At 52.9% G+C, this 19,582-nt stretch overlaps 1 protein-coding gene across 3 annotated transcripts in view; it reads right to left on the bottom strand.

Moving 5' to 3' along the window:
* Window positions 1–19,582, bottom strand: part of Mtor (mechanistic target of rapamycin kinase) — a 109,060-nt gene that overhangs the window by 84,925 nt on the left and 4,553 nt on the right. The window contains exons 5-19 of one of the 3 annotated variants that reach the window (XM_052178151.1): window positions 18,800–19,000; window positions 17,463–17,597; window positions 13,582–13,857; window positions 13,392–13,500; window positions 10,211–10,397; window positions 9,294–9,422; window positions 8,683–8,927; window positions 8,114–8,329; window positions 7,396–7,601; window positions 5,321–5,443; window positions 4,617–4,706; window positions 4,231–4,323; window positions 3,405–3,539; window positions 3,077–3,206; window positions 1,739–1,989 (exon numbers count right to left, since the gene is read on the bottom strand). In XM_052178151.1, the coding sequence (XP_052034111.1) occupies window positions 1,739–1,989; window positions 3,077–3,206; window positions 3,405–3,539; window positions 4,231–4,323; window positions 4,617–4,706; window positions 5,321–5,443; window positions 7,396–7,601; window positions 8,114–8,329; window positions 8,683–8,927; window positions 9,294–9,422; window positions 10,211–10,397; window positions 13,392–13,500; window positions 13,582–13,857; window positions 17,463–17,597; window positions 18,800–19,000 (2,526 nt within the window). Of the gene's footprint in view, window positions 1–1,738; window positions 1,990–3,076; window positions 3,207–3,404; window positions 3,540–4,230; window positions 4,324–4,616; window positions 4,707–5,320; window positions 5,444–7,395; window positions 7,602–8,113; window positions 8,330–8,682; window positions 8,928–9,293; window positions 9,423–10,210; window positions 10,398–13,391; window positions 13,501–13,581; window positions 13,858–17,297; window positions 17,314–17,407; window positions 17,424–17,462; window positions 17,598–18,799; window positions 19,001–19,582 lie in introns of those variants that run through there. The other 2 variants (XM_052178152.1, XM_052178153.1) reach the window with 2 other exon arrangements.

The following is a 19,582-nucleotide window of genomic DNA, read 5'->3' as shown; positions in this document are numbered from 1 at the left end:
CAGCGGTACACTGAAAAGCAGCAATACATGATTTACAGTTTACGGGGAAAACATCCAAGCTCCCTTTACCTTTATTTTCAGAGCATGTAGTTATCTAGAACGAAAGTCTGGGAGCGTTTGTAGTGAATGGAGTTAAGCTGGGCGGTGGTGGCACACGCCTGTAATCCCAGCACTTGGGAGGCAGAGGCAGGTGGATTTCTGAGTTCGAGGCCAGTCTGATCTACAGAGTGAGTTCCAGGACAGCCAGGGCTACACAGAGAAACCCTGTCTCGAAAAAAGCCAAATCCAAAAAACCAACAAAACAAAACAAAACAAACAAACAAAAAAACCCAAAACAAACAAAGAAGAATCTAATGAGGTGACAACTAATAACAAAGCACAAAAGTGAACTGAAAGCCAGGCATGGTGGCACAAAACTCGAGTCACAGCTACCTGGGTGACGAGGAAGACTCCCCTAAGCCCAGGAATTGAGACCAGCCCGAGCAACACAGAGAGATCCTGTTCCAAAGGGGCTTAAAAAACAAAAACAAACAAAACCAAAACCTGGTCTGTCCTTCAGCCAAAGTCAGGGAAGCAGTTCATAAAAAGTTACTCCCTCCCTCTAAATCAGTAGGGAGAGATAATGAATTTTAGCAGCCTTCCCAGCAGAGCACAGCCTGTATGCCCGCAGGGGCCTGTATGCCCGCAGGGGTCATCCCAAGACTGTAAGGGCTAAGCGCTGCCTTGAACCCCACCCCTCGCTGAGGTGAGGCGTGGTGTTGGGACACTCACCATGCGTGTACCAGGACAGGCGCCATGGAAGCACTCTTTGTATCCCAGTATTACGTAGTCATGACGCGGCCACCAGCATAGGTGACGGAGGAAATACGAAGAGTCACCTACCGGGTCAAAGGCAGCTGGGGACAGCATGGGCACTCTCCAGAGGGACCTCACGGACTACTTATCAGTGACAAAGCAAGAAGGCAGGTTGCACGGGAGAGGGCTGGCTCCCAGATACTGACCACATGCTCCAGTGAGAGCCAACACTGGCTAACAGTCCTTACTGGGACTGATCCCATCAGATCCAGTAAGCACCCCGTGGCTTCATCTCCGCAGCCACTAACAGTGTCTGAGTCTGCCTTGTCCTCCTCAGCAACCAGGGAGGCTGCAGCAAGAGGGAGCAACTCCATGTTTAAGGCTGCTCTGGGCTCAGAGCTCGAAGTCAGCTTACAGAATTGACTGAGATCTCCTCTCAGAATAAAGGGTGAGGGATACAGCCAGAGGTGGAGTCCTTGCCCAGCAAGGCAGAGGCCCCGAGTTCAATCAAAAAGTAGTTTGGGCTGGAAAGATGGCTCAGTAGGTAAGAGCACACCCGAGTTTGGTTCGAAGTGCTCCACCAGGCTCACAGCAGCCTGGTGTACTCCAGCTCCAGGGCCCACAATGCCTCTGGCCTCTGTGGGCTCACATATACACCACCTCAGAAACCACACCTACATATAATAACAGACAAACAGCACCAAGCGCAGCCTGCTCTAGCTCCAGCCATCTACAGTGCTGAGGACAACGCTGACTCCTCCCCCGGGGCTGTTCATCTTCTAGCTATCCTGTGGGGATGAAGCAGAAAACTGGACAGACCCTGTCACACACTCAGGTGCCAGAAGCCACGGGAGCGGCAGCGTGGCGCTAGGAAGCCGAGGCAGATCGGTCTGCATGGCATGAAGCAGGGTAGAGGCGAGAAGGGAAGGTGTTAAGTACTTACTTCCCGGATGGCCCCATCACAGACTCGGATAACATTAAGGAACGTGGGCATGACCTGGGGCAGGAACTGCACACACTTGAGCCCCAGGGACTTGAAGATGAAGGTGATGGCCTGAACCACCATGGTGTGGTGGTGAGAGAGGGACTGATCTCGGAAGATGCGCATCAAGGCTACCATGGACACAGCGGGGTAGAACTCGTCCAGGGGCAGGTTCCCCATGTTGACTAACATCTCACTGGTGCTGTAGTCAGCTAGGACAAGGTGACAGAGAGAAGTGTAAGTATTGGTGACAGGACTCTGGCGTGAGGCTAATAGCACACCAAACCCCCTCAGAGGCATCGGCATGCAGACATTCTCTCTATACATTCTGACACTGCGTGGATATGGAGCACAGGGCTACAGGGACCGATGAACAGGCTCTCTGACAGGAGCAAACTCATTCTAGCTTTCCATTACCTAAACCACCAAAGCCTAAAACAGTGCATGATGGGTTTTCTCTAAATTACTAGGTTTAACGTAGCTTCACAGTTCACAACTTCATAGTTGAAACCATCAATAAAAATAATTACTCCTCCAAATGAAAGGAAAGGGAATTAAATTAGGCAAACATCTGTTTCACAGCTGGCTAGCCCCACAGGGAATACAGACAAGTTAGCAGGCATATGCCAGACCCTGAGCAGCACAGACTCTGTCCTGGGAATGGTGGTATGCAATGAGGAGGTACGATTGTCTCATTCTGGCAAAGTCTTCCCCTGCTACAGCACTGAGGAGACCCACTCCTGATCCCCTGCTACAGCACTGAGGAGACTCTTGAACCTTCGATTTCATAAACAGGCTTTCCCCAGTGGATGGTGGGCTAGAAACTCATTCTCCACCCTCTTTCCCAAATGCTTGGGCACTTGTCAAAAGGCAATGGGTCTCTATTGTCAGACCAGATGCCACAAGAGAGGGCCCAAGGCTTGTGGGGGACACTGGTCTTTCTATGTCCTAATTGCCCTCAAATAAAACAGAAAAAACAAGAGTTATCCCCCCACCCCCATGAAGGTCAGGGAGTAAAAGAAAAAAAGAAGAAGAAACACTAACAAAGTGACAGGTGGCAGCGGTGTCAGTGAGATTCCTGTGGTCAAAAGAAACCTAGACTTGGCCTGTTGGCCCTGACGAGGACCCTGGGCAGACACAGGACGTTGGCTAGGTTGGGTCTAACATCCCTGCTAGGTGCGGGGACTACAGGCCCCTCGTTCTCACTCTTCATCTATCAGCTACCTGACCACACTCTTTCTACACACGGCCAGTAAGGGATGCGAGTCCTAGCCTGTCAGCACTCCCGTCCTGACTTACAGGAATCCTGACTGGCCTTGGACTCTGACAGGCTGACGGCAGAGGCGTCCCGGGACTGGTCGATCATGCCAATGTTCACTTTGTGCTTGTAGGGGTCCAGAGCCCCGAGGAGCCCCAACACCCGGATAGCCTGAGCAGGGAAGCAGAGAAGATAAGCACTTACCCGGTCAGTCGAGGTGCAACGCTCCCGTCCCACACTCCACACCTCCCACACAAACGATGCTTCCATCAACAGAGCAGAGATGACAGGAAGCCCCCCAGTGTGGGGTGGGTTGCTGCCATCACTTCCCCTCTCAAGCCTGTGCAGAGCTGGTGTCCTGCTGTCTACCTCTCTCCGGGTGCCCTGGTTCTGCTCCGTCTTGAGGAAATTCAGCAGCACCTCGAGCAGAGTGGGGTACTTCCTATAGGGCTCCACCACATAGCCGGTGCTGGCCACCAACTGCCCCAGGGTCCACAAAGCCACCTGAGCGGATAAAAGGCCACATGTTTATTGAACCAGTACAAAAACCAGAAAGCACAGGTATGCTCTCTGTACCGAGAGGGAGCCTGCAGCATGGAGCCTACAGCAGGCAGCCTGCTGCCGCTGCACAGAGGTGCAGAGCAGAGTGGGTGTCGCGGCCCCCAGTGGACTCTGCACTGGAGAGGCTGGAGCTGGAGGGCCGCCTTTGGTTCAGGGCCAGTCCTAACTACACAGTAAGTCACCTGACTTACTCAGTGACTGTGGAGTGAGATGCTGCCACAAAAAGCAATGTACAGAATATTAGCAGGTTTCTCTGAGGAAATGTGGTTCTTTTGTATCCTGAATGACTACCAGGAGCTCTGGAAGGAAGTTGCTTTGGACTGCTCCTCTGACAACCTCCAGTGGCCGGGAGAATGAGGGAAGCCTTTTGCCCCCACACGCAGTGTCCAAGCCGGCTTCCTCTCTCAGGAGCTGGGGCTTTGACGAGCACACTGCATTCCCTCCATACAGAGCAAAGGGCGATGCTCAGCCTGGGTCTGAACTGCAGGTGACTGGTCAGGAGGACAGCCAGAACTTGTTCCGAGATTCTGCCCTCTTTCCACATTCAGAGAAAATGTCGAGGACTTACTACGGTGGCCCCTGTGGCCCCTGGTCCCGAGAATCCCCAGCCCACGCGGGCAGCAGTGGCACCCACCTGCCTTTTGGCCAGCAGAGAGGAATCCTGCAGCATGTCCATGATGATAACAAAGAGCTCGTCCACCCACTTTCTCATCTCCAGGCCGCTAACCTGCCGAACGACAAGACAACGGCAGGGGGTTGAGACTGTGGGATAAGGACCCTGCTTTAGGAGGGGTGTGGTGGCTCACACCTAGGAAGTCCAAACCCTAGGTGGTGAGGCAGGAGGCGCTCTGTATGAGGCCATCATGGGCAGCACAGTGAAACATTGTTTCTAAATGAAAATAAGAACAAACAAAACAAAACAAAACAAAAAAGAACGAAGAGAAAAACAAGCGCTCGGCCTTTCCCCGGGCTAAAGAGCGTCCTTCTGCCTGTGGAAGGCCAGGCCGGCTGAGCCCTCACCTGAGCCAGTTCTCCTATAGTGGCCAACACGTTATTGATCACGCCCGGGTTTGGGTCAGGGTCTGGATCTTTCAGTTTCAAAATTAAAGCCTACAGAAGATATAAGAAAGTGAGTGTAGACAGGTATCTACAGGAGAGCTATCTTACCCCCAGAGGGCAGCACAGCTCCCAGTACACACAAACAAAACAGCCTCCTGAGACCCTCTAGGTCACACAGAAGTTACCCCTAGGCTTCGAGAATGTAGGAGACTCTGGACTGTGGATTTCCAAGCTTTTCTTGAGAGCAAACATAGCCCAGCATCTGCCCAGTTTGGAGCTGTTTCGCAGGGGCCCTTCGCACTCCGCCTGCTTAGCACCTCTCCAGATGCCTGGGGCAGACACACACTTGCCATGCGCATGCGCGCCGTATTCCCATCTGAAGCCGTGCTCCTAATCAAGCTCGCGTGCCTCCATCTGGGGAGCGTGCACATGCTATCTACCTACTTCTCCTGTCCAAGCCCGTTTGGTGGGCCTGAAACATGGAGGGGAAGTCTTTCCTGCAACTGGTGAGTTTCCTGGCACTCTAACTCAAGGTGCTATGTGTGGCCCTTGTCCCCAAGTCTGGACCAAAGAAATGATCTACTTGGCTCAGTGTGGCAGTGCTGGGGCTCCCCATCCTGCAGACATGGAGCACGAGCCCCACCTGGGCACCTGCTGCGCTCTACCTTCAGAATGGGCTCCATGTAGGGGCGGATGAGCCGGGGGGCATTGGAGACCAGGTGCCCCAGCATGCGGGCGCTCTGCTCCTTGATCCTCCCAATGCCGCTGTGCTCCAACTCTGTCAGAATCTGTAGGGAAGAAAGGTGACACTCTGTGGCAGAGGACAGGACAGAGAGGACTGTGTACAGGGAGAAATGAAGCAGGCTTGCGGTGAACCAAGGCTCTCCTGGATACTTGGCGAGCATGGGGCTTGTAACTCAACAGCCTTGGCTGTCACAGTGGTGCAGAGTCCTGGAGTACTAGAGCGGGAACGTCTGTCAGAGCTGAGACTGGTTTTCCAGACAAGGAACTGAAGAGAAGGCTCCTGAGGAAAAACCTCTGTCCAGACACAAAATTACCAAGAGGATCTCTAACTAATGACGAAGGAATGGAAAGCTTTAGAACGGCTGTGAAGCAGGACAGCTGAGCCTCCGGAGGGACCCAGATGCCTCTCCGTGACGGAAGCCCAGGAACGCCATCTCCGGACACTACACCACCGGACAGAGCTGCTGGGCTTGTGCTTACACTAAAACACTGAGCAGCAGGGTATTAAGCTCAAGGTCAAGCAGACACCACTGCGTGCATGGGCTTCCAGTGCAGCCAAGGGAAGGAGATGAAAGCAGGTGTGAAGTGAACACCACGACGCCCAATTAGCAGGGTCCAGCAGGATTAAGGCTTTGGTCTGAGCTGCTGACTTGGGAACTGCTTTGGTCATTTTCCGTATGACCGTGACAGCCTGTTTTCTCCAGTCACACAAAACAGATGTAAGTTAGCAACACATGATGAGTGAGGTGCTGGCTGGCTGCAGGGAATGTGTCCCAGGAAGCAGAGGACAACGAACAGATGCCTTGCAGGCCAGGCTAGAGTCAGTCATCCGAGCCACCGTGACATCCACCACAGCCCAGCGACCAGCCCTCGGGGAAAGGCCGAGTCACTCAATGAAGACACAATTCAATTGGGACAACGCATATCAAAACTATTTCTTTCCTTATTTCAGAGTTTAAAGGCTACGGATATAGTTCAGTAGTAGCATTTTCCACATAGCTACAAAAGCCCTGGTTTTCAATTCCTCTGCATAGTCTAAATAAATGTTTTAAAAATTCTCAGTTACTTATTTTTGAGTTTCAAGAGTTAAGTGCAGCACATGGTCAGCTTCTCTGATGGAATTTCACATTCTCCAACGTCAGGGAAATGAGCTGTCCGAGGACAGAGGCTGTATCTGCTTGTTCACCAACATCCTGCCAGCACAGTGCTGTGTGCATGGGGCCGGTGAGCATCAGGTCCTGACTAGACGAACAAACCAACGCTCCCACTAGGGGGCAGCTCCATGCTGAACTCAGCACAGTTGGAACTGGTAGGCGCAGTAGTGGCTGTTTCTGCAGTCAGGTTTTACTAGAGCAAACAGCAAATAAATAATACTTTCCTAGGGTGAGCTGCATACGCATTCTGTGTTTAAGTCCGTCACATGTTATGCAACCTGTCTATTTCAGAAGAGGTGGGAGGACTGGAACAGGGACTGTGCACGGCCATCCAAGGAAGCAGCAGTGAAGAGCAAAGCCAAGGCCCCAGGCTGCAGCAGGAAGGCCAACCTAGATCTCTCTAGAGAACCTACACATCTCACACCACTTAAAAATGAACGCCAGTGACCCTGGACCAAGAGCAGGATCACAGTATCGGGTGGGAACCATGTTAACACAGCCTCTGTACTTATCTGCTATCAGCAAGAAATTATGACAGAAGCCAGGCGGGAAGGGTGGGGGGCCCGAGACCCCTGCCACAGATGCAGTGAGGGCCAAGACACTGGGTCACTGAAAACGTGCCAGAGGCAGACGAGCTGCCTGAGGGGTGAGTCTGGCCCCAAAAGCACCTCGCATCATGCTGATGACAGGCTCACACTCCAATTGTGACCCGAGCTTGGAAACACGGACTCTGGGTGCAGACGTGACATGGTAAGGTATTTCTCTTCCCTCCCTCCCTGTCTCAGGGCGTCCTTCCCAGCCCGCTGTGGAGGAGCACTCTTCCCTGCCTGCCTCTCTGTTACCTGGATAAGCATCTTGCGCAGGAAAGGCATGACGAAGGCTGGGTTCATGCTACTCAGTCGGCCCACAGTGCAGATGGCCAGCTCTCGGATCTCAAAGACCTGGTCATGCAGGGCCACGAATAGAGCTTGTAAGTTTTCTGCCTGGGCCAGGTGGGCGTCAAAGCGCTCGTCCAGGGATGCTAAGACACAGTAGCGGATATCAGGATCTGCAAGAGCAAACAAGTCTTTGAACGCCTGCCTCTTCCCAGTCTCTACCTCCACAGCTATCACCCTCGTGTGGAGTCTCAACCCTCCCAACACCGCAGCATTTAATACAGCTCATGTTGTACTGACCCACAACCAAAAAAGGGTTTTTGATGCTACTTCATAACTCTAATTTTGCTACTGTTATAAACTGTAAATATATATGTTTTCTGTTGGTCTTAGGTAATCCCTGCAAACGGGTTGTTTGACCACCTAAAGGGGGATTTGTGACCCATAGGTTGAGAACTACTGTGAAACTAGTGGGGGAACCTGGAAATGCTTTTCCTACCTAATCTATTCTATTCAGAGGAATAAAGGAGAAATTAGGTAAAAATAAATTATCTTATACCAACAGGCTACAGGATCCATGCCTTAGCAGAGATATGAAGATGAAATTACTAATGTTGGTGATCTCTACAGAGCATGCAAACACCTCAAGCTCCAGGGCCCTGGACTGCTCTGTCACAAGATTTACCAGGGTCCGTTATGCCGACCACAAGCAGCTTGCTCAGCACATCTGCCACCACCTGCACCGCAGTCTGGCTAACCACGTGGGCGTGGCCGCTGATGAGGTGGATGGAGGGCGTGAGCAGGCGGGAGCAGGTGCGGGCAGCCTCCATGCGGATCTCCTTGTGCTCACTGTTCAGGAAATGATCTGCGCAGTGCCGGACGAACTGGGTCAGCGAGTGGCCTAGGCAGAGGACAGGGGAGAGGACTGACCGCCGCTGCCTGGGACGGGACTCCAGACTCGATCACAGGGACGGGAACATGCAGAAGCCCTGCCTGCCAGACATTCTAAAGCAGTGAACCCAGCTACAGTTTCTGCCTCTGATGTGTTGCTTTTCTGAAGCAATACATGCTTTTAACACTTCTGCCCGAAGACATGAGACAAAGGACAGGTGGGACAAGCCGGGAAGGAGGCCCACTCTGACTCGTGCCCTGCCACGACAACTCTAGAGATCCAGAATCTAGCCGCTGTCGCTCGTCCCTCTTGGGTCCACTACGTCCCTCAACACCTTGGCAGGAGCCACATGGACTTCTTACCCTCAAATTCAAAGCTGCCAAGGGTTCGAAGAGCAAGAGTGATGCTGGCCACGTCGCTGGCCTCAGGCAGCGTGGTGAGACCCGGGGAGGCCAGCTGGTGGGCCAGGCCTTTGGGCATGCCTGGGTGCCGGAGCGGCTTGTGCATGAGGACCAGCGACAGCATCTTCAGCAGTCCATCCTGAATGTCTTTCTTCAGCTGAGGAATCTGCCGGCTCAGGTCATAGAGCACAGCCGTGAGCGCAGGGCTGTGGGGAAGGAGATCGTGACTATGTGGCTGGCTGGGGCGTGGCAGGCTTACCAAGTCCGCCCTCCATGCCCGGCTGGCCGTGTGCTAATGGCTCTCGGTTAATCCCTACAACTACCCTACACAGAGCACTCGGTTCATTTTCAGTGAGAGCCGAGGCACCGGGAACTGCCTTAGTTAAGATCACACAGGAGGGCTGGAGAGATGGCTCAGCGGCTAAGAGCGCTGACTGCACTTCCAGAGGTCCTGAGTTCAATTCCCGGCAACCACATGGTGGCTCACAGCCTCTGGAATGGGATCTGGCGCCCTCTGGGTGTCTGAAGACAGCAACAGTGCCCTCTGGGTGCCACAGGCCCCTGGCACCCACCTCAGGCCCACTGCCAGCATGGGCTCCAGCAGCTCCTTGATGTCCTGCTGGATGCCAGGCCCCATGGCTCGCGCAAGCATGCTGATGCAGGTGAAGACGGTGGCGTCCACCTGCACGGTCTTCTGCCTCCTGCAAGGAAACAGAAGGGCTTCCTCAGACATAAAGACATCATAATGTCCCACCTGAAAGCTACTTTGGGGCCAGGAGGGCATGCTATTTAGGCAGGGCTGGCCACAGTGAGTGTGAGATTATTGTAAAATTCTACTGGGTCCGCCCATCAGACACCGTGTACGTGTATTTAAAAGACCAGTCCAGTAGGTGGCAGTGATGTATCTCATGGAAGGGCTCTTTCTCTGAGTTTGGGAAGAGGGAGCTGACCAAGCTACTTAGCTGGGAAGAAACTGTGGTGTGGTGTGCTGGTCAGGAGCCCCCGGGCGCTGGGCCATCCAACAGCGCAAGCCTTGCTAACGACAGCTGTGGAAACCTAAAGCTCCGTGCACTGCACTGACTCCCAGACCAGCAGGCCTCTCCATCTGACACCATGACAGGGCTTTGCTTTAGTCTATCTATTCTGTGGCGGAATGACTTGTTATATGTTGGAGCTAAGGAAAAAGATGACCACCTCGTCAGGGGTTCCTCCACAAGCATTCTGTCAGCAGAAGACTTTAAGCCAGAGAACAGAGGCAGCCAGGAGAACGCACTGGTCTCCAGCGTGTTCTCAAGGTAGTCTACCTTTCTGAAGAGCTAGTCATCGCACCCAAAGAGCCCGACTCGGGCGAGGAGGGACTGTCCTCCACCTGTCGTGCCTCAGAGGTAACAGCGTGTGGAATGGGCATAAGCTGCGCGTGGAGGCACTGTGCTGACTCCCCACCTCGACAGCCCCCGGGGGGGGGGGGGATCCGAACAGGGATGCTCACTTGTGGGCGAAGTCCTTCGGAGGCAGGGCTGCCCGGATGATGTCGAGTACACGGGGCAGGTAGACCTTAAACTCGGACCTCACCGCCACAGACAGCAGCCCAAGGGCCTGGAACGCCGCTGTCCGTTCCTTCTCCTTCTTGACACAGCTCAGGACATGGTTCATGGTGTCCTGGAGGTATTGGGTATCTGGGACAGACAAGTGCACGTGGCCAAGGTCAGAGTCCCGACCCAGCACTCAAATGTAAGGCAGCCTAGCAAAAGGATGCTAAGAATTTAAAGGATGAATTTTTTTCAAGACAGGATTTCTCTATGCAGAAGTTCGACTGTCTTGGAACTCACTTTGTACAGCAGGCTGGCCTCCAACTCACTAAGATCCACCTGCCTCTGCCTCCTAAATCTGGGATGAAAGGTGTGTGCCACCACACTCAGCTTTATTTGTTTGTTTGTCTGTTTATTTACTTATTACTCTGGAGAAAGAGTATAAGTTCTTCAAAAACTGTTAAGGGGCCAGCACTTAAGAGGCAGAGGTTGGTGGATCTATCTCTGTGAGTTCAAGGCCAGCCTGGTCTATACAAAGTTTCACATACACACACACACACACACACACACACACACACACACACCTGGTCTATACAAAGTTTCACACACACACACACACACACACACACCCCTAAGGCACTGAAGAGATGAGGCCCCAAGTTCTACCCCAGCATCCACACAATGGCTCACAACTGTCTGTAAGTCCAGTTTCGAGGGCTCTACCATCCTCTAACACCCTCTTCTGGTCTCCACAGGCACTAGACACTTATGTGGTACACAGACATACATGAAGGCAAAACACCTACACACAGAAATAGATTTTTTTAAATTCCAAAACCCAAAGTAAATGAAACATAAATCTTGTTTAAAAAACAAAGAGATTAATCAAATTATCTTACAGTATAGTGACACTGAAAGTAGTATTAAATATTATTTACTACAACTAATGGGCCATTCAATCAGCCAAAGCCTGGACATCTCTCTGCTGTTCCCTGGAGATTGCTACTGTCGACATATTAGAATAAGACTTAGCCTTCGATCTGGATAGAGCCCCTGAACCTCCATGGCACCAGGAACAACATGCAAGAGCACGTGCTCTGGCACTGTGAGCTGGAACGGTTTTTGTTTTTTCTTTTTCACCCCACCCCGGAACATAGGACTTTCCTTGTCGTTGTCTCTGGCTCCTTCCCTGCCACTGATCCCGACCCTTAGGCATGGTGGCGCGTCTTTACCATCTCACAGTCCCTGAGGTAATGCTCTGATGTATTTGTGTTATGCCCAGCCTGTGTTCTGCCCTTTTAGGCGTCATTTTGAGGGTATTTCTGCTCTTCCCAGACCCTCCACCTTCGGAAGGTCAGGTGAAGGCTTCCACACTGTGAGTTTTAGTAGCATGTGCTTCAGCACGGAGGGACACAATTATGGTGACTCTCCCAACTGAGTTTGACTGATGTATTTTAATGTGATGTTTAACAAAGCAACAAGCTCACATCAAAAGGAAACACACAGAGCCTCAGTCTTTCTCCTCTGCTGCTAGGCAGTCCCCCCCCCCCCCCCCCCCAGCCTGGTATGTTTCTACAGCGCCAGGCAGGCAGGCAGGCAGGAGGGAAGGAGCTTCAGAACTGGCGGCTGAGCTCCAGTCCACCGTTCCTTTGGCTCATCGAGCCTGTGTCTACTTGGCCCTCACCCAGCACCCTGCCCGTGTCAGCCCTCGCCTGCCTCACGCCTCCCGTCCTCCCTGTCCTCCCTGTCCAGACCTCCTCAGATCCCCTGGGCAGGAACTAGCATGGGCCGAAGGCCAGGCTGACCGCCCCTGTGGACCACCAGCTCTGCACTAGTTGCACAAAGCTTGGTGAACACAGGCAGCGTGGCACGGGAAGGACAGAGAGACCTGCGACACGAGGTCTTGCTCTCACCAAGTAGAAACCTAAAGTAGGAGAGCTTAGCTAAAATAGGCGCCCAGAGTATCACACACAGCTTCTCACTTCCAAAATGGCTCTGGAGCAGCTCCAGGAGGCATTGACAATCTAACGATGGTTTCTGCCCTGCACCCGGCACCACGGAAGGTGCTGCAGCAGTTGCGTGCTTTCGTTGGGGAGGCAGAATCATCACTGTCCTCTTCACTAGGCAGGGAGTGGCGATGCGCGAAGGCGAATGACCTGTCCCTCTCTCCCTCTCTTCTCTCTCCACATACTCTCTCTCCCTCCCTTACTCCCACCCCATCCTCATGACAACTTCCCTGGCCTTGGTCCTTGGGGTCAGTGAACTCGCTTGCTTGAGAACAGTTTCCCAATAAACCTGCCTTTAAGATAATCCTTAAAAAAAAAAGAGAGAAAAAGAAAAAAGAAAAAAGAAAAAAAGAAAAGAAAAATTTGTCCCACACTTCAGTGATGTAGGATTCACCCAGGTCCGTCACCAAAGCTTCCTAAGGCTGAGGACTGTGATGGGAAAGGAAAAATGTCTCTAGCCACAACAGTCAGGAAGGTCTTGTGGGAAGGCCTGTATCTGCGCTCCTGGACCCGACGGCCACCAACTCAGTGACCACTGAGGACAGCACAGCATAGGGGAGCTCACCATCCATCGCCTGTGGAAGCTGCCTCTATTTCACCCACACTCCTCATCCTCACAGCTGTGGGGTATAGACCTGATGCGCCTCCTGTGATCTCACTCTTGAGGCCGGGCTGGCTGTAAGCTCTAGATGGCCTCAGCCTCCCAAGGCTTGCCATGTGGATATGAACATCACACACAGCACAGGGAATTATGCTGGGGTGCGCACACACATGACAGCCTGGCCTACCTGACCCTCCACCACATATTGAGCATGCTTTTTTCTAAGACTGTCTCTTGTGGTCCAGGCTGGCCTCAAACTTGCTAGGTGGCCAAGGACTGAACTCTTAATTCTTCTGCCTCCAGAGGCTGGAAATATATGTGTGTGCCACTATGCCTGACTCTTACCTATACCATTTTCATTGCTACAAGGTCTCTTAATAGAAAATGGAGAAACTGGACAGAAGGCAGAGTGACCAGAGACTAGCCCTATGTCAGCACTGCTTCAAGGAGAGGCAGACCCGACTCTCTGGGACCACCGCTTCTGGACCTGTTTGAGAATCTTCGAGAGAAAATGTCTTCAGAGGACAGCCTCACCTGTGAAGGCAGAAGGTCGGAATGCAGCCAAGCGGGGCAGCAGATTAAGGATTGTCATTTGGATGAGCGAGTTCTTGCTGCTCCTGCATTTCAGCACCCACTGGCACACCTGAGAGAGCGAGGGTACAGGGTTGGCAGAGGAGAAGGAGGCGTGGGCTTGGGGGAGAAGGAAGGCCCTTTCGCCATTTACCTGATCAAACTTCTCTTCCATCAAGTCTCTGCAACAGCGGCTTTCCACCAGCGTGGACTTGGCAGGGCTGGGGGACGTCCCGAATCCCATGAGGCCTTGGTGGGAGCTGCACCCCAGCAGCCCCACCAAGGCGTTGGACTGCTGGGGCTGCACGGCCTGGAAGCTGGTGAAGGGGGTGATGTGCCGAGGCTTTGTCCCAAAGCCCGTCAGGTCTTTGCAGTGCTTCTCGTGGACCAGCTGCTGCTGGCTGATTTCCTCCATCTCCTCCCTCAGACGCTGCACACAGACGCGACAGGGGGGGAAGAACGTCACTTCTGCTTCTGAGAGGCCTTTACCCTGGCACTGCGAGTGTGCAGAGTAATCCACCTGCCCGACCCTGAGGAGCCTGCAGAGGACTAGGACCTGCTCCATGTAGGCAGAAGACCACATTCACTGAGCACGGTAAACAGGTAAACAAAGCCGCCTTTCTTGAATAAGAAAGTTAAGCAGGCTGCCTGCCTGGGGCTCCTGTGGCCATGCTCAGGAAGGCTGAGGTGCAAACTGCTGAGGGAACAGTGGTTTTATGCTGGCCTCCTGCTAAGGATAGCCTAATGTCTATCCCTGAAGTTGAGTAGAAACTCAGGCAAATCATTGTGTCAGAATGCTCATCCTGGGGTGCTGTGGAACAAGATGCCAGACAGTGCTAGTCTCTGCACTGAGGGGCCACGGCACCCAGGAAGAGGCTCCAGCTCTTCTTGGCACAGATTCTTTCATTTTCCATGAAGGCTCCAAGCATCACCTCATCTCACATCTGCAGCACCTGATAGACCGTGAGCTCTCGCATGAGCCCCTCACTCTGCTCTGCTCCCCTCCTCCAGGCTGCTCCTTCTCTCAGCTGCTCTTCCTCCCAGCTGCTCTTCCTCCCAGCTACTCCCGCCTCTCAGCTGCTCCTCATTTCTCAACTTCAGGTTCCCAGACCCCATCTCTTTCCATCTACACCACGTAGGTCATGCTTAGTTCTTGTTCAGTCTCATGATCTGAATTAGCGGCCACGCCTACATTCATTTCTCTTAAGTAGATCTCTCCCCAAACTACTCAGTAGGTCACTCAGGTGCCCAAGAAGCACCTTAAATTTAACACACTTAAAAATACCCTGTTTTCCTCACCCTGCTTCCATATCTTAGCACAAAGCAACTTCAGTCTCCCAGTTATAAAACCAGATACTCTGACTTCTCTTCTTTTCAATCTATCCCAAATCCCCAATCCCCACTCTGCCTCTTCCTACACAGCAACAACTCCACAGAGAGCCTCAAGAATCCCTGCCAAGATGGCCACGCCCCTTTTAAGCAGCTTTTATTACTCTGCATACGTATGTGGGTGAGAGGCTAGCTGTCTTCCTCTCCATCCACAATCCAGGTCCTGCGGAACTGAACTCAGGGTGTCAGTCTTGACAACAGGTCTTTTTACCTGCTGAGTGAGCCATGTGGTGGCTCTGCAGTTCCCTCTGAATGACTGGGAGCTTCAGCCCTTGACTCTCAATAGTCCCTCCTCACCACAGAGGCTCACGCCAGTCAAAAGCCATGCCTGGGGCTAGGGAAATAGCTGGCCCGTCAGTGAGGCACTTAGTGCACAGGCCGCCTCCCTCCAAGTGGCTGTGCGCCTCGCCTCTCAGTGCAGGTCTTGGCAGGTCACACCAGGGGCTGCAGATGGCACTGGACAGCTAGTCTTGCTGAACTCTTGAGCTCTAGGTTCAGTGAGAGACCTTGTGACAGGTCCAGCGTGATAAAGACACCGATATCAGACCAGAGCTTCCTCATCCCATGCATAAACGTACACACCTCCACACATAGGCAGCCAAGTCAAAATAAGAAGGTTTTTTAAAGTTATTCTTCTTTTCAAAATCTACAACTAGCCTACCACAGTCCACAAAGTGGACTCAATGGCTTCCTAGTGCTATGAGAGACCTTCCGTCCTGGGACCGGCGTCCCCGTGGCTTCTCCTGCTCATCTGCTAAGGCGCAGCGTTCCCGCTGCTCTCACAGGGCCACACACACTGCTCCCTCAGCTGCCTGGAGTGCTTTCCTCCCTAGACACCCACCGTGTGGCTTTCTGCTCATCTCCACACAGCTGTGTTCAAACATCCGCCTGGGCTCTCTCCACTGCAGTGTTGTGTTCCTGGTTTCACAGGATACCACACTAGCACATAAACCATACAGCGTGTCACAGTGTCTTTCTGTCTGCGTGGGTTCTGTCCATCTCTCCTGCTAGATGTGCCCCGTCCTGGTCGCTGCTTTGCCCTAGCTCTTAGGGCTCTCTGTGGCCCGCGCACACTCGTTTCTGTACTGACAGACCTGTGAGTGAAAGAACGCGATGCCGTCACCAGCCCTGTGTTTTAGGAGCGTCCTTAGACTCACAGGGTACCTCTGTGAGACTCTGTCACTTAGTGTGACATTTTCATGTGCTAGGTGACATTCTTGTTTTACTAAAAGGAAACAAAGGCCCGCACAGACTACAACAGAACTCAGTCAGCAAAATTTCAGAGCGCTACCATTTACACCGTGCCCACAAGGTACCAGGCCAGCTGGGCACTTCACGTGCATTAGAAACATCTCAACTCCAGGATGACAGGGAGCACTGTAAAAGGGAGGAGCGCTGTGAAAGGGAGGAGCGGGAGGCGTGTGAGTCATGCAGCCAACACGGAGATGCCAAACCCCACTGACAGTCCCTCCACGTGCTGCCCTGACCCAGGCACAGCGATTACCAACCAAGCCCTGTCTAGTAAGTCAGGGACCCAGGGCTGAACTTCCACACGGCAGATCCTCACAGAAGTCTCACAGATGGAGTTTTCCTCCAACATCTCCTGAATGCTGTCTCCTCAGTATTTGTGTTCACTACCTCTAACTGAAGCCAGCCAGACCATTCCAGGAGCCTCCTGTGGCAGCCACTAGACTGTGATGTCAGCTATAGAAGCCTAACTGACCGAGACGCCCCGGTGCTGCTCAGAGCTCCATCACCAACCCTGTGCCATGGCCACGAGGGTTGCCCATAGCCAACAACAGAAGGCAAGGATGCTGTGGCCTGCCTGCCCCTGGGTGACACGAGCCTGCTCCGATGGCACACGTTGCTGTAAGGACCTCACAATGGCCTCACATAAAGACAGACATGCAATGCTGCTTCTCTTCTGTGAGTCCAGGCCAGCATGGACCGAGCCCTCCGCCTTCTCACAGGCTGCCAATCCTTCCACCTTTACGCTGACTAACCACCACCTAACTCCCTGACTTCATTCCCACCTCTTCACACACTTGTTCCCACAGCCAGCCAGCGGTGTCAGAAACCCACAACCTCCATGATTCCCACGTGCACACCACTGACGTAGGGGCTGCAATTAGAAAAAACTGCTGACCACGAACAGTAAGCTCAGTAACCGGGCCCCTTCTCTGACACCTGTCCTGCTTCTCCTTTGCTTATAATATACCAACGCTCTCCCATCTCAGAGCCTCCGCCTAGAATCCAGCCCCAGCCATCCTGCGGCTCTCCCTCAGACGGCACTGCTTTACAGAGGGCATCCCGAGTCCCTACTTACCCTCCCAGCCCCAGACCAGCCTGCTTCATGGTTGTCACAGGACTTGCTGCTACCCATCTGAAATGATCCCATCTGATCATCGCCTCAGAGGATAAGGGCCTTCCTGCTTGCTGACCGTCAGGCATCAGAGCCTGGTGCCCAAAGCAGTCTCTCACCTCTCCCTCCATGCTGCTGATTAGGGCTAGCCTGGGCCCTGACGCAGTCTCTCACCTCTCCTTCCACGCTGCTGATTAGGGCTAGCCTGGGCCCCGACGCAGTCTCTCACCTCTCCCTCCATGCTGCTGATTAGGGCTAGCCTGGGCCCTGACGCAGTCTCTCACCTCTCCCTCCATGCTGCTGATGCGGACCAGCTCGTTGAGGATTAGCAAGGCCCCGTGGATGCGGTCGTCTCGGTTCATCCCCTTCTCTTTGGCCAGGGTCTCATCGAAGCCTTTCTCTGCTTCTTCGAATGTGTGCTATGTATAGAGAATGCCTTTATTATCCAGTGGTCAAGGCAGCAAACACACGCCCGCCCTCTATCTAGAGGTCTGGTGGCACCCGGTGCCCACTGGTGCCTTGTATAAGTGCTTTTGTCTAACTTAACTCCGGTGCTTACAACATGCTCTGGGGGCAAATGCCACTACCACCTCTGTTTGACAGCCACAAAAAACCCAAAGAAATTAAGTAACTTGTCTATTGTCACACAGCAAAGGCAGGAAGGAAGGCCAGGGCTCTCGTTCCCATATCTAGGACTCCTTCTGTGACATACATTTCCTCAGCAGCAGCCTCGGCACAGGCCTCAGGACACCGGAGCAGAGGAACTGGCCTTTGTCAGTTCGCAGCAGGCAGCTTTACTGATTCAGAAATACCGGCTCTCCTGTTTCTGGACACCTGCTGCTAAGAAGGTAACACTAAGCTGCCATTCTGGCTGTGTTCAGAAACAGTGCTTCACCAAGTAGCCCAGACTGACTCTAAATTCTTTGTTTGTTTGTATGCTTGGTTACAAAACTTGAAGCTTGAAATATTTTTTAAAGTGATGATGATGTGGGCCCAAAACTGCAATTATCAAACATAATTTCCTTTTGTTTTAGAGACAGGGTCTCACTATGTATACCCAGATGGCCTTTACCTCAGAGACCTGCCTGTCCGATTCCCAAGTTCTGGATTAAATGTATCAGTCACCACATGTGGCCAATTATCAACCTTTAACATACATGGTCCAGGGGCTGGACATGTAGTTCAGTTGGCAGTGTTTACCTAACATGCACAAAGCTGTGGGTGCAAGACCCGGCATGGCATAGAACTGGACACGGTGGTGTGTGCCTATAATCTCAGCACCAAGGAGATAGAGACAGAAGAATCTCAAACTCATGATCAGGCCCAAATTCTTATCTTCTTGCTACAGCCTCCCAAATGCTGGGATTACAGAGGTGTCCCACCCACAGTCAGAAGCCTAATTGTAGTCTGACTGACACATTTTTATTCTTAGAGATACATAAAATAATTGTGTGACTACCACTGTATGTGTACTAGGAAAACAATACAGTAACTACGGATTCACAGTGAACAGGAGAAAGCCGTGCCTGCCAGGCCCGAACAAACATAAGGCCTGCTCATGGCCGACTGCATCTTCCGAGCCAAGCACTCTGCCAGCAGACGCTGGGAGCCATCTCCTCACCCGGTACCACTGCGGCTTCTGCATCTCCTTCGGTTCCCGCTGTGTGGTGAGGATCAGACAGGCACGAAGGGCAGCCACAGCCCCTTCCCGGACGGCCTGCTTGGGGTCCCACACGGCCACAAAGATGTTGTCAAAGAAAGGCTGAACTTGCTGGAAGAAGAAGGTGGGAACACTGATGGCCAGCTCACGGAGGACGAGGACCTGGGAGAGGACGACAAACACAACTCTTACTCCTAGGAGGACTTTAGTACTCAAAGGACACATCCGCCATTCTAGAGCATCTCCCTACAAGGAAGCCTGGCACGGCACGAGGAGAGCAAATGCAGACCAACCAAGCATCCCGGTGCCCAGTGCCTGGCTGTGGACAGGCCCAGAACACTGGCGCCATCCAGACACTCAGGACAGGCCGGTGTCGGACGCGTTAACACCAAACCAACAAGCTGAGAACCACGCCTGCTGTCCAGAAGTCAAGCAATAATACTGGATAAAGCATGACGTTCAGTTTTGTTCCTACTTTCATTTCAGAGAAGACTAGTGTCTTTAGTTAAGATGGCCAAGCTGTAGAGTAGTGACTAATAAAGCCATGCACCAGGGCTGGTGCCTGTGCTCCATCCTTGAAACCAACTGGGGAGCAGCTGGGAATGCCGCCATCCTGGGGCACCCCTGCAGGGCTTTTCTCCACCTCACGGCCTGAGCTGCATGCACACCACACACACCACACACACCACACACACACGCATCCAGAGGCCCCAGTGCTCCCGGCCCCGGCTGGGCCCAGGCCCG

This window comes from Apodemus sylvaticus, chromosome 3 (genome assembly GCF_947179515.1).
Source record: "Apodemus sylvaticus chromosome 3, mApoSyl1.1, whole genome shotgun sequence".
Classification (NCBI taxonomy): domain Eukaryota; kingdom Metazoa; phylum Chordata; class Mammalia; order Rodentia; family Muridae; genus Apodemus; species Apodemus sylvaticus.
Note: the sequence above shows the minus strand (reverse complement) of the source record. Positions and strands in the feature narration are given on the sequence as shown.